Here is a 13,759-nt window from a genome sequence, read left to right on the forward strand (position 1 = left end):
TAGCACCACCAATGGAACGTCAGTGATGGTCAAGTACGGGAGACCTGTTAAAATAAGGGAAAAATATAATAAATGTCTTCTTTTTTTTAAAGTACGGGACTCTTGTCTTACCAGAACACCAACTCTGCTACTTTCAAGAACCTGACTGTGACGGATGTCCTGGTGTAACACGGTTGAAATTGGCATCCTTGGTTGTATGAGTTTTGCCATAATTAAGCAGCCAGGTTATGTACAGTCGTGGTAAAAGTTTTGAGAATGACACAAATATTAATTTCCACAAGGTTTGCTCCTTCAGTGTCTTTAGATATTTTTGTCAGATGTTACTATGGAATACTGAAGTATAATTACAAGCATTTCATAAGTGTCAAAGGCTACATGAAGTTGATGCAAAGAGTCAAAAGTGTTGACTCTTTGCAACAGTGTTGACCATTCTTTTTCAAGACCTCTGCAATCCGCCCTGGCATGCTGTCAATTAACTTCTGGGCCACATCCTGACTGATGGCAGCCCATTCTTGCATAATCAATGCTTGGAGTTTGTCAGAATTTGTGGGTTTTTGTTTGTCCACCCGCCTCTTGGGGATTGACCACAAGTTCTCAATGGGATTAAGGTGTGGGGAGTTTCCTGGCCATGGACCCAAAATATAGATGTTTTGTTCCCCGAGCCACTTAGTTATCACTTTTGCCTTGTGGCAAGGTGCTCCATCATGCTGGAAAAGGCATTGTTCGTCACCAAACTGTTCCTGGATGGTTGGGAGAAGTTGCCCTCGGAGGATGTGTTGGTACCATTCTTTATTCATGGCTGTGTTCTTAGGCAAAATTGGGAGTGAGCCCACTCCCTTGGCTGAGAAGCAACCCCACACATGAATGGTCTCAGGATGCTTTACTGTTGGCATGACACAGGACTGATGGTAGCGCTCACCTTGTCTTCTCCGGACAAGCTTTTTTCCAGATGCCCCAAACAACCGGAAAGGGGATTCATCAGAAAAATTCCTTTACCCCAGTCCTCAGCAGTCCAATCCCTGTACCTTTTGCAGAATATCAGTCTGTCCCTGATGTTTTTCCTGGAGAGAAGTGGCTTCTTTGCTGCCCTTCTTGACACCAGGCCTTCCTCCAAAAGTATTCGCCTCACTGTGCGTGCAGATGCACTCACACTTGCCTGCTGCCATTCCTGAGCAAGCTCTGTTCTGGTGGTGCCCCGATCCCGAAGCTGAATCAACTTTAGGAGACGGTCCTGGCACTTGCTGGACTTTTTTGCGCACCCTGAAGCCTTCTTCACAACAATTGAACCGCTCTCCTTGAAGTTCTTGATGATCCGATAAATGGTTGATTTAGGTGCAATCTTACTGGCAGCAATATTCTTGCCTGTGAAGCCCTTTGTGTGCAAAGCAATGATGACGACACGTGTTTCCTTGCAGGTAACCATGGTTTACAGAGGAAGAACAATGATTGCAAGCACCACCCTCCTTTTGAAGCTTCCAGTCTGTTATTCGAACTCAATCAGCATGACAGAGTGATCTCCAGCCTTGTCCTCGTCAACACTCACACCTGTGTTAACGAGAGAATCACTGACATGATGTCAGCTGGTCCTTTTGTGGCAGGGCTGAAATGCAGTGGAAATATTTTTGGGGGATTCAGTTCATTTGCATGGCAAAGAGGGTCTTTGCAATTCATCTGATCACTCTTCATAGCATTCTGGAGTATATTTTATCTTTATTTAACTAGGCAAATCAGTTCAGAACAAATTCTTATTTTCAATGACAGCCTAGGAACAGTGGGTTAACTGCCTGTTCAGGGGCAGAACGACAGATTTGTACCTTGTCAGCTCGGGGATTTGAACTTGCAACCTTTCGGTTACTAGTCCAATGCTCTAACCACTAGGCTACCCTGCTGCCCCAAATATGCAAATTGACATCATACAAAACTGAGGCAGCAGACTTTGTGAAAATTAATATTTGTGCCATTCTCAAAACTTTTGGCCACGACTGTATGCATGTATGTGTGTGTGTGTGTGTGTGTATGTGTAGTTGTGGAGCCACCTGCTGTATTATTTGCGTAACTGCATCTCTGTGCATATATGTCTGCATGATCACGCAGCATTCAGCCACAGAGTTGTTCAACTTTGATGGACGTATGTATCATGCTGCACCCAGTGTTTTCACTTTTAAAATGATACCTAATGTATGTTAAGGCTGAACACGATATTGTTTTATAATCACTATCGATGTTGACATGTTATATGATAGTGTTACAGAGTTGTGCCCTGTATTTACAATTGTATGGACATGTACGCTAAAGGCTAGCTAGCGTCCATCCTGTACTTTTCCTTGCTAGTGAGATTAGTAACCTCGTGAAGTGTAAATGTGTTTTCATGACGGATTTGCAGTTGCTCTGAGGTTTACACAGTGTGTGTGTGTGTGTGTGTGTGTGTGTGTGTGTGTGTGTGTGTGTGTGTGTGTGTGTGTGTGTGTGTGTGTGTGTGTGTGTGTGTGTGTGTGTGTGTGTGTGTGTGTGTGTGTGTCTTCAGGTACGTGCTCCCAAACTGTTATGGACCAATGTTATGTGACTGTATATGTGGAGCCCATGTGCTGCGGTGCTGTGGTATGACCACCAGAGGGAGTCATTATAAATTGAGCGCTCCTCTGTAGTCATGTTGTTGTAGATGTAACGATGCATATTGGAAGTATGAGTTTGTTCTTATTAACTGACTCGCCTAGTTAAATAAAGGTAACTGTTTTGTTTTTTTAAAGCTTTTCTACAACTATTATTAAAAAAAGACAAAGAGTTGTTCAACTTTGATGGGGATTTCATGATGAATTTTCAGTTTCTCTGAAGGTTACACATTGTGTTGTGTCTGCAGAATAAACCGTGGAAGAGAACAGCACTGTGGACTTTGTCGTCCAAGCAAATGAGAACCGTTACACATCCGTTACAGCAGCCACTGATGATGACAGCAGAGATGATGTTGAAACATTTATTTATTTATTTCACCTTTATTTAACCAGGTAGGCAAGTTGAGAACAAGTTCTAATTTACAATTGCGACCTGGCCCAGATAAAGCAAACTGACGGAAGAAGAAGAGGGAATCGGAGCCCTGTCCCATGTGAGAGATGATCTGTACAACACAGTAGAAAGGATCCGAAAGATTACATGTCACTTTCACAGGGCCACATGTAACAGTATAACTTTACGCCCGTCCCCTCGCCCCGACCCGGGCGCGAACCAGGGACCCTCTGCACACATCAACAACAGTCACCCACGAAGCATCGTTACCCATCGCTCCACAAAAGCCGCGGCCCTTGCAGAGCAAGGGGAACCACTACTTCAAGGTCTCGGAGCAAGTGACGTCACCGATTGAAAGGCTATTAGCGCGCACCACCGCTAACTAGCTAGCCATTTCACCTCCGTTACACACAGTCAGCAATGATAAGCTTCAGGCCTGCGTGCAACAGGAGACGGAGAATGAACTGTCCCTGATATTGTATTGTCGCACCCACTGGAACAGTCTCGCCTTTATGGTGGAGCGATGTGGGCTGTTGCACAGATCAGTGTCCAAGGCTCTAATTGACATCAATCCAGGACTTCTTGTGAGTGATGGGCAGCTGAAACTTTTGAAAAAGTTAATCTCACCTGTCTCAAACCTGTCAAAATGGCCGTGGAGTTAACCAGCAGGGCACCACACTCATCATGGCAGATGGAATCTTTCGGTTCACGCTGGATCAAACCCCGATCTGCCAGGAGATACCATCGAGACCAGATTCAGCCAGTGGAGGCAAAATAACCTGGTCTTCCTCTTCAGGCATAGGCTTGCAATTGTATCTAATTTATATTTTATTATTCCTATGTGTAACAGTATAGCTTCCATCCCTCTCCTCGCCCCGAACCAGGGACCCTCTGCACACATCTGCAACTGCTTCCCACGAAGCATCGTTACCCATCGCTCCACAAAAGCCATGGTCCTTGCACAGCAAGGGGAACAACTACTTCAAGGTCTCAGAGCGAGTGACATCACCCGATTTGAAACACTATTAGCGCGCACCCCGCTAACTAGCTAGCCATTTCACATCGGTTACATATGCATATAGTGTAATAAATCTGTTTTATTCCTTCTTATAAAAACACTCATAGTTTAGGCTACAACAATTGCCTATGATTATATCTTTGGTAAATCATCAGACTATGCAATTACCTATGTGAGTGACTTTGTGGATTTATATATTTACAGGTACCTCCTGAATCCATCTGTTCTGAGCAAACTACCCGACGATGTCTTCAGTAAGGCCATCGCAGCAAATGCAGCTGAGGACAACAAATGGCCTTGTCGAAGACCTCTATGCCAAGGAGGAAGATGCAGAGTCAGAGAGCAGGCCCGAAGATGACGTTTATCATGATGATGTTTATTATTTGAATATGTTTATTATTTTCCAACAGAAAAAGAAGACGGAGATACAAACATTGACATTCATTGTAGTGTTGAATGGGATGGCAAATGTACAGGACAAAACAAAACTTAACTCGCATATACAAAAATAAAAATCCTACTAGGTGGTACATATTATAAGAAGACAGCATATAGTCATTACAAGCAGTGTAGTTAAACCCAAAGTAAATATTGAGTGGAGTACAGCACACAGTAGCAGCAGATCATCAACCCAGTGATGAAGGGGGAATAGACCATTTAACCAGTATCGGCTGCCATATTTTGTTATAACATTGGACTTCTATTGGAGGTATTGTATCTAATCTTTTCCATATGTATAGTGTAACGGATGTGAAATGGCTAGCTAGTTAGCGGGTACGCGCTACTAGCGTTTCAATCAGTCACGTCACTTGCTCTGAAACCTAGAAGCGTAGTTACCCATCGCTCCACAAAAGCCGCGGCCCTTGCAGAGCAAGGTGCAACACTACTTCTAGTCTCAGAGCAAGTGACGTAACTGATTGAAATGCTACTAGCGCGTACCCGCTAACTAGCTAGCCATTTCACATCGGTTTAAAGACGGTTTAAAGTTATACTGTTACATTGGTGCCGTGGCCTTTGTGGAGCGATGGGTAACGATGCTTCGTGGGCGACCGTCGTTGATGTGTGCAGAGAGTCCCTGGTTCGCGCCCGTGTCGGGGCGAGGGGACGGTTTAAAGTTATACTGTTACATTACATTCCCTAAATCACGTAACCACATTTCAAAGGTCGGTACAGTCTCCACTTTCCAAAATTGCTGGCTAATAGAGTACAAAGAGAGACAGTCTTGCGTTCCTGGTTATTCCCATCAACTGTACCAAACAGAGCGACCAGTGGGTCTGGGGCTAGAACTATCAAAGGCTTTAGACAAGTCGTCAAAAACGAGAGCCCAGTAAGTATGTAACTAAGGACATGTCCAAAATAAGTGGGTCAACGTCCCCTCATCCTGCTTGCACCTCTTGCACAGTGGTGAGGTGTCCGGGAATATTTGATGTAGTTTAACCTTTGAGTAAAGTAACCTGTGTAGGGATCATCTTCTTGAAGTGTACAAGGGGAGGCCACAAACTTACAAACAAGTGATCTCCATGACAACTGAACCGCCCTCCCGACATGGGAGAGAAGTGATGACATACTCAAGATTCTCCAAGGATCACATTTTTATAAATATTAATTTGCCTGTGCTACAGACAGCTATAGATCTACTAATACAGGACTTGTAAAGACCCAGTGTACTACTTTTGTGAGATTATTTTCAAAAATCTCCATTAAAAAAAAAAATATATATATTATTGTTTTTTGTATAGTGATTTTTCAGCATCCCTTCTTCCCGCGGCTATGCAAGGAGCTGGCATTGTTTGATGCAACAAAGATCGGGACACCTCCACCAGCTGACCAAGGCGCTCCCCACCATAAAGGCGACATCGTGGAGGCAGAAAGGTCCATCTCTGTCTGTGGACAGTTTGTCACCAAGCTACAAAACCGTCTGAGATCAGAGGTTTCGCACAATTATTATTTTTTTTTTTAAAGCTACAAGTTCCCTAGCCCAATGTTGCACACTCAAATCCCCCTCATAAACACCCCAGGTAGGCCATTATTTTTACTGATAGGCTACTGTAGGCTCTTTTCACCTGTAATGTGTTATTCAAAAGAATATTGTATGTAAGGGATATTCAACTAACCACCGGCCCTGGCAACCATTATTACGCACACATAGACTTCATCATCACCTTGATTATCTTCTCTTTATTTAGCCCTCTGTGGCCTCAGTCGTCAGAGAGTATTGGTTTGTTTTCATGTTCAGTACGCGGCTCCTGTTGTGGTCTTTTTTATTACCTTGCATCAAACGCTCTTTCTGCACCTGCTTCCTACTGAGTTGGATTATTTTCCACAGAAGCATAACGTCCTATCCCTTTTATACCATGGCTATAATTTAACACATTTGCCGCTAGAAATGTGTTCAACATCCACTGAAGTAGCTAGCAAGTCTACTAGATAGCTACGGTAGTTGCCGTGGTAACCAAACAGACGTGCTAGTTTAGTTGACCAAACCATCAGTCCTAGTTTGCTATTATGAAAATCGAATTTAATCAAAACAAATACGGTTTACAATTAGACTTTTGCTTTCAAATAGCAGCTCAAACAAAACGTGTCAAAAATTAACTAATAGCCATTGAATTCCAAATATACCGTGTAAGGCCCGAGGGGGCAGCGGTAGGGGTATATGGCCAATATACTGTAACGACCCTGGGCTTATAAGATCTAGCCATCACAATACCAAAGCTAAGGGCTGTTCTGAAGCACAACGCAACACCTGGATACAGCCTTCGCCGAGGTGTCTTAGTGCTATGATAAACTAGTTATCAAGGTAATTATCATGGCTCACATCAACAGCATTCTCCAATTGGATTCCAACAGACTCACAGATGATGCAATCTCAATCGCACTCCACACTGCCCTTTCCTACCTGGACAAAAGGAACACCTATGTGAGAATGCTATTCATTGACTACAGTTCAGCGCTCAACACTATAGCGCCCTCAAAGCTCATCACTAAGCTAAGGACTCTGGGACTAAACACCTCCCTCTGCAACTAGATCCTGGACTTCCTGACGGGCCGCCCCCAGGTGGTAAGGGTAGGTAACAACACAACTGCCACGCTGATCCTCGACACTGGAGCCCATCAGGGGTGCATGCTCAGTCTCCTCCTGTACTCCCTGTTCACCCACGACTGCATGGTCAGAGACGACTCCAACACCATCATTAAGTTTGCTGACGACACAACAGTGGTAGGCCTGATCACCGACAACGATGAGACCGCCTATAGGGAGGAGGTCAGAGAACTGGCAGTGTGGTGCCAGGACAACAACCTCTCCCTCAACGTGATCAAGACTAAGGAGATGATTGTGGACTACAGGAAAAGGCGGGCCAAACAGGCCCCCATTAACATCGACAGGGCTGTAGTGGAGAGTTTCAAGTTCCTTGGTGTCCACATCACCAACCAACTATCATGTTCCAAACATACCAAGACAATCGTGAAGAGGGCACAACTTAACCTTTTCCCCCTCAGGAGACTGAAAAGATTTGGCATGGGTCCCCAGATCCTCAAAAGGTTCTACAGCTGCACCATCGAGAGCATCCTGAGCGGTTACATCATTGCCTGGTATGGCAACTGCTCGGCATCTGACTGTAAAGCGCTACAGAGGGTAGTGCGAACGGCCCAGTACATCACTGGGGCCAAGCTTCCTGCCATCCAGGACCTATATAATAGGCGGTGTCAGAGGAAAGACCAGAAAATTGTCAGAGACTCCAGTCACCCAAGTTATAAACTGTTTTCTCTGCAAGCGGTGCCAGAGCACGAAGTCTAGGACCAAAAGGCTCCTCAACAGCTTCTACCCCCAAGCCATTAGACTGCTGAACAACTAATACAACTGCCAACCTCCTTTTTTGTACACTGCTGCTACTCACTGTAGATTATCTATGCATAGTCACTTCACTCCCACCTACATGTACACTGCTGCTACTCACTGTAGATTATCTATGCATAGTCACTTCACTCCCACCTACATGTACACTGCTGCTACTCACTGTAGATTATCTATGCATAGTCACTTCACTCCCACCTACATGTACAAATTACCTCAACTAGTCTGTACCCCCGCACACTGTCTCTGTACCGGTGCCCCCTGTATATAGCCTCCACATTGACTCGGTACTGGTACCCCCTGTATATAGCCTCCACACTGACTCGGTACCGGTACCTCCTGTATATAGCCTCCACACTGACTCGGTACCAGTGCCCCCTGCATATAGCCTCCACACTGACTCGGTACCAGTGCCCCCTGCATATAGCCTCCACACTGACTCGGTACCGGTACCCCCTGTATATAGCCTCCACATTGACTCTGTACCAGTACCCCTGTATATAGCCTCCACACTGACTCGGTACTGGTACCCCCTGTATATAGCCTCCACACTGACTCGGTACCGGTACCTCCTGTATATAGCCTCCACACTGACTCGGTACCAGTGCCCCCTGCATATAGCCTCCACACTGACTCGGTACCGGTACCCCCTGTATATAGCCTCCACATTGACTCTGTACCGGTGCCTCCTGTATATAGCCTCGTTATTGTTATTCTTATTGTGTTACTTTTTATTATTAAATATTTTCTTAACCAACACTACAGTTCAAGAAGAGTTAAGGGCTTGTGGGTTTACCATTTCACGGTAAAGTCTACACTTGTTGTATTCGGCGCACGTGACAAATAAAGTGTTTGTTTGATTTGACCTCTACTTTATCACTCCTTCATGCTGATTGGTGCTTTCCATTCAGAACCTACAGAGCTGTCCAATCCTGTCGGTCTGTACCCTGCCAATGGTGGGTGTGTCTGATTTCTCCAGAAGTTGCTGTTTGAACACGACTAAGGTACATATTAACCTGTATATTGCAACGGTTCAGGCTTGGACAAGTCACAGAATATTCTGATAGTAAACCTGTTAGGCCTACAACAATTAGATAAAACAATTCATGAGGAGGGGACTGGATACATACACAGTGGGACACATAATTTGTATTGATATACCTGTATATTCCCTTCTTGGGTTGTCAGCAGTGTCTTTTATGGAAAAAGAAAATAACCATCTCTCGAGTTTCTTCTCAAAGCCATCAAATATAGTCATATTTCACGTACAACCTGTCCCGGGCTAACTATCAGATCTGTAGCTGTTTGGAGTGTTTAGTTCCTGTAGCTCTGTCGTCGGACGTGTCCCTTCCTGTAGCTCTGTCGTCGGACGTGTCCCTTCCTGTAGCTCTGTCGTCGTAAGTGTCCCTTCCTGTAGCTCTGTCTTCGTACGTGTCCCTTCCTGTAGCTCTGTCGTCGGACGTGTCCCTTCCTGTAGCTCTGTCGTCGGACGTGTCCCTTCCTGTAGCTCTGTCGTCGGACGTGTCCCTTCCTGTAGCTCTGTCGTCGGACGTGTCCCTTCCTGTAGCTCTGTCGTCGGACGTGTTCCTTCCTGTAGCTCTGTCGTCGGAACCTTCCTCTTTCCCTCCATCTTAGCCAATGACTTTGCCTCCATCTCCTTGTAAGCACCCTGACAGAAAACCCTGAAGTTCTCTCCAACGAAGAAATAAAGGAGTGGGTCCAAGCAGCTGTTCCCCGCTGCGAGACACAGAGTGATCACAGCTGCTTGGCGTACACGCTCTATGTACCTACAGGAATCTCCATACCCTTTATCCCTCACCTGCATCTCAGCTTCCAGGAAGACAGTCCGCATGACGTGGTAGGGCAGGAAACACACCAGGAAGATGCTAAGGACTATTACAACTAGGGACATGGACTTCTTGAAGTGGGGTTTCGTCCTTCCTTCAAACTTCCTCAGCTTCAGCAGGCTACGCACCACAAATATATAACAGATAGAGATCACTGCAAAGGGCACAATGAAGCCCAGAAGTAAGGTGGCATGGTTAGCTATGATCAGCGTGCGGATGTGAGTGAGTTTGTATTCTGGATTAAGCTCCAAGCACCTGGTTCTACCAGAAGCATCTATGACGGTCCCTGAAGTGAGCATAGGGATGGAGGCTAGCGACACCAGCAGCCAGACTAAAATACACACCAGCCAGGAATTACGGCTATTCTGCATGCTCATATACCTGTACGGCTGGGTGATTGCCACAAAACGAACCACACTCAGCACCATGAGGAAGTAGATGCTCCCGTACATGTTGATGTAGAAGATGTAGGACATAACTCGACAGGCGATGTCTCCAAACACCCAGCTAGATTCCATGAAGTAGTAGAAGGCCCGGAGTGGCAGGGAGCACACCAGCATCAAGTCTGACACCAGCAGGTTGACCATGTACAGGTTGACAGGAGTAAACCTTTTCTTACTCCTCCAGACACTGACGAAGAAGCAGAGGGAGATGAGGTTGAAGGTGAGGCCGAGGAGGAAGATGACGAGGTATATGGGTGGGTAGACTCTGTGTTTGAACATGCTGATGGAGCAGTTAGAGGACACGTTGCCATCTTCCATGATGACTGATTTAATCCTTTTAGATTGCTCCTAAAATATGGAGAAAGAAAGAGAGATAGACAGGGAGAAAGAGAGAGAGAACGAGGCAGAGAGAGAGAGAGAGAACGAGGCAGAGAGAGAGAGAGAGAGAGAACGAGGCAGAGAGAGAGAGAGAGAACGAGGCAGAGAGAGAGAACGAGGCCGAGAGAGAGAGAACGAGGCAGAGAGAGAGAGAGAGAACGAGGCAGAGAGAGAGAGAGAGAGGCAGAGAGAGAGATCAGTTTATTAGGATCCCCATTAGCTGTTGCACATGCACTTTTCCTTGAGTCCACACAAAAGAGAGACTGATGTAATGGGGAGAAAAAAGTGAAACAGTTACACAGCAGCACGAAGTGTTCCTCCGTGGGTGAAAGAATTCACGCGGAAGTTGGAGTGCAACAAGCAGGTTTCAAACTCACTTGATCCGCATTCAGACCACAGGAGTGTTTCAAAGCTTTTCCTCGTATCTGTGGTTGTCACGAGACTTTTTGACATTTAGACTTCTAAATACCATTTCCTTTAATCCTGTTGACACGTTACGTCATATATATAAAATAATAAAAACTGCCAACCCTGTTCAGTTATCACTGATCTACCACATCGTCTGGGACCACAATTGAGTTTTGCTTCTCCAAAATCAAACATTCTCAAATACCACAGTCCTCTCTTGCCCCGCACTGTAAACTTGCTTTCACTTGTGATAATGAAAGGATTCTTAACAATAGCAACTTAGAGAGAGAGATAAATAGTGGGAGAAGAGAGTGATTAACTGTAACCCTTAAGTAAAGAATAAGAACAATAGCAGAACAATAACTTAAAATTGTAAATCTGGTTAGTTCAGGAGATTTGTAAAAGCCAAATGGCCTGAGTGTTTATAGTTTCTGCTATAAATTTGAGGAGGCTGTTACCTGACAAAATTCTTCACAATCCCATCCCGTGGACTCTCAATATTGTAAGAATTGTCCCATAACACAGCATTTAGAAGCTTAAAATACTCAATACTTTGTGTATGTATTTTCTTAATAATCTTCCATGCACATTGTACAACACATTCTGTAGCAAAATGCCAAAACAGAGCCATAAGCTGCAACAACAATCAATCTTAAAACAAAAAACTTGACCACGATTTGATTTTTACCTACTGTGATACACTAATGATGAGAAGCACCCTGACTTTTCAGTTAACACTGTGTTGCCGATCAGCAGCTGTTCATCTCAGATCCAGGGGTGTACCTACCGCCACAGCGAGACTTCATTACCGAGTGGAGTATGCTGCGCCGTGTACTGTTGGTTCGCAGGATCAACCCTAGAAGCACTTGATTTTCCATCTCCCCGGTTGGTCGTTTCATAATAACACTTGTCATGATGTCGTTCACCCCGCCCATTTAGTTTTGCTCTTCCAGCAAAGCTACATATGTCCTTTTAAAGATGAATTTGAAAAAAAGATGCCTGTATAGCCCCCCCCCCCCCCCCCCCCTGCCTCCCTCCCTCCCCAGCATTCCTAGTTACCAGACACCAAGGCAATAGAATGTGTCTTAACGTGTGTCTGTATGGCCTGTATTTCTGCATTCATAAACACTTGCTTATTATAAGTCGCTCTGGATAAGAGCGTCTGCTAAATGACTTAAATGTAAATGTAAATGTAAACTTTCCATTTTCAAAACGTTGTTTATTTGTTGGTGAGACGAGTTCCTTTTTCTGCAACTCAGTTTCAAATCAGTCAAGAAATCAATTCATCTTTATTATTATAAACTCTGGTGGCTGGTTTATGACTGCAGTCGGAGACATTCTCTGCACACAGTGTACAGTAGACCGTTGTCCTCAGAGATTTGCTAAGGATGGAGAGAAAAAAATCTATTAATACACATTCATCGATCCAAAGTAAACAACCAGAAAAAAGTTGTTAATACACATCCATGGATACAAAGTAAACAACCAGATGAAAACCCCGGACGTTAGGCCTATACGGAGCATAGCCTTTTTACTTGAGAAGTCATTCCTTTCCAGTAGCTTAAATTACAAGTTTGTGCGTGGTTACTGAGAAACACACACCTATGGCTTGCAGATCAAATATTGGGTACAACCCCCGCCCCCTCCTTTAGGTAGCCCAAAAAATTGGTTATTGGACATGTAGATATTCTAGTAATCAATGAATGTAAGGCAGGGGTGAAATATATGATATAATGTTTACTTAAAAGGTAAATATATTATGTTATGGTTACCAAAAGGGAAGAGAGAAAAGATGGTGCCAAGATTCTCTTATCTTAAAGATACTGTCAGTATCTCTCAATAACCCTGGACTGACGTATTTTAGGCTATGATGTACAGTATATAAACCCTGGATTGTGGATACTGTGTATTGGCAATTAAGAGGCTTTGAAGCCACTAGTCGGCCATATTGGTACTCCCCGGTAGGAACAGTCCTCCATGGGAATGGATGGAATTCTACAGTATTTAAATTGAACGTTTCAAGGACTAAATTACATGTATTTAACTATTGTTTTGTTGTAGTGGGGACGGTAACATTAGTACTCTCTAAAAAATTATACTTATAAGGAAAATGTTTTGATATCTTAAAAAAAAAAAAAAAAAAATGTTTAGCTGACATAATTTTAAAGTATGCATTTAAAGTGTCTGTAATAAAATAAACATGGGAAAAAAAATGAATGTAGACATTAACAGATGCATTTATATTATCTATAGCTTCCAAAATATGTTTTACAATGGTGAAGGTGCGGTGGCTACAGAGCAGTCCCCTTATATCATCTTGTGTACATATAAAACACATATTTTAGGCTACTGGAAAGGAATGATTTCAAATCAACCTGTAGCAGTGTCACTAGCGGTCCTGGGGGTAGGGGGGGGGGGGGGGGGGGGGCAGTGCCCCTGTGACAACAATTTTGGACCCCCTTGTGGCCCCCCTAAATGTGGAGTATGAAATAATTTTTACATAACTAATTTTTGCTATCGTTCTTTTTTTACATCCTTTATTAGACAGTGGCAACGATGATGATTATGAACATGGCCAGTTGACTGCTGATGTCTGCAATGCAGTGAAGAGAACGATGACAACAATAACGCCTAATGTAACTGGCTTCTCTAACAGTACAACTGGCCCCAGCTTGACCCCCCCCCCCCAGTTGAAATGGTCTAGAACCGCCACTGAGCAGTGTGCCCATCAATCACATCTTGCTGACGAATGCGCAGGACGGATGTGCTTGAATGCAACACGAACGAGAACGCCCCCCGCCCCCATCGA

At 44.4% G+C, this 13,759-nt stretch overlaps 1 protein-coding gene across 1 annotated transcript; it reads right to left on the reverse strand.

Annotated features, from left to right (window-relative positions):
* Positions 1 to 8,464: 8,464 nt before the first annotated feature.
* On the reverse strand, positions 8,465 to 10,506 carry cysltr2b (cysteinyl leukotriene receptor 2b). Its single transcript, XM_055881035.1, has one exon. It carries the CDS (start codon positions 10,480 to 10,482, stop codon positions 9,157 to 9,159), a length of 1,326 nt encoding a protein of 441 aa, XP_055737010.1. The 5' UTR covers positions 10,483 to 10,506; the 3' UTR covers positions 8,465 to 9,156.
* Positions 10,507 to 13,759: the final 3,253 nt, after the last annotated feature.

This window comes from Salvelinus fontinalis, chromosome 24, assembly GCF_029448725.1.
Source record: "Salvelinus fontinalis isolate EN_2023a chromosome 24, ASM2944872v1, whole genome shotgun sequence".
Classification (NCBI taxonomy): domain Eukaryota; kingdom Metazoa; phylum Chordata; class Actinopteri; order Salmoniformes; family Salmonidae; genus Salvelinus; species Salvelinus fontinalis.

Excerpts from the sequence above, each read along its gene's own strand:
- cysltr2b (XM_055881035.1), bottom strand. The coding sequence starts at position 10,482 with ATGGAAGATGGCAACGTGTCCTCTAACTGCTCCATCAGCATGTTCAAA.